Source organism: Juglans regia, unplaced genomic scaffold (assembly GCF_001411555.2).
Source record: "Juglans regia cultivar Chandler unplaced genomic scaffold, Walnut 2.0 Scaffold_22034, whole genome shotgun sequence".
NCBI lineage: Eukaryota > Viridiplantae > Streptophyta > Magnoliopsida > Fagales > Juglandaceae > Juglans > Juglans regia.
This window is the reverse complement of record NW_023353113.1, coordinates 1-630: the sequence shown is the minus strand read 5'-3', so window position 1 is coordinate 630 and position 630 is coordinate 1. Positions and strand designations below refer to the sequence as shown.

At 44.9% G+C, this 630-nt stretch overlaps 1 protein-coding gene across 1 annotated transcript; it reads right to left on the bottom strand.

Moving 5' to 3' along the window:
* Window positions 1-4: 4 nt before the first annotated feature.
* On the bottom strand, window positions 5-598 carry LOC108983782 (stem 28 kDa glycoprotein-like; the record flags this gene model as incomplete). The annotated part of the gene is made up of 2 exons (XM_035686955.1): window positions 179-598; window positions 5-71 (listed from the first exon to the last, which is right to left on the bottom strand). Coding segments are annotated over exons 1-2 (456 nt in total), but the record flags the coding sequence as incomplete, so codon positions are not given.
* Between the last annotated feature and the right edge of the window lie 32 nt (window positions 599-630).

Sequence of the window (630 nt, the reverse complement as noted above, 5' to 3'; positions counted from 1 at the left end):
CCTCCGGCAATGCCGGTTGTGTGCCTTTCAGGACCCATGCGTTGAATAGCGTAGAATTATAGGGCTCCGCCCTGAAATTTCAATCTAATTATTAGTACGTGGGCCGTGGCAATGAATTTCACATAACCTGGGCCGAAAAACAATGCTTAATTCTACGTATATATATATATGTACGTACCCAAATCCATTTACCGCATAATAAGGTAGATTAGAGAGCGAAGTCTCGTCTACGTCAAAGATCCAAACATCTTTGCCATCTCCGGTGAGGTTGAGGCTCTGAGCGTAGAGTAAAGCCTGGTTAGCAACCACTTTCGAGTCAGTCCTGTACTGATGGCCCAGCATGTAGTGCCCCACATAGCCTTCGCACTCTTTCGGAACCGTTGACCAACCAATAATATTGTGAGTTTCCACCCCAAGTCGCCAACTTAGACATGAAATATTCGGAACATGGAGACCCCAAGAACCAGATTTTGGCTGGAGAAGGTGAATCTGGTGGTTCAGACCCAGTGCTGACCCTTGGGAGATCACCACCATTAATGTAACAAGAAAGAAGAGTACTGCCCACATTTTGCCTCTGATTAATTATTTGCTACGAGATATTAAGCATGCCCGATTGCTTCCATTTAAATA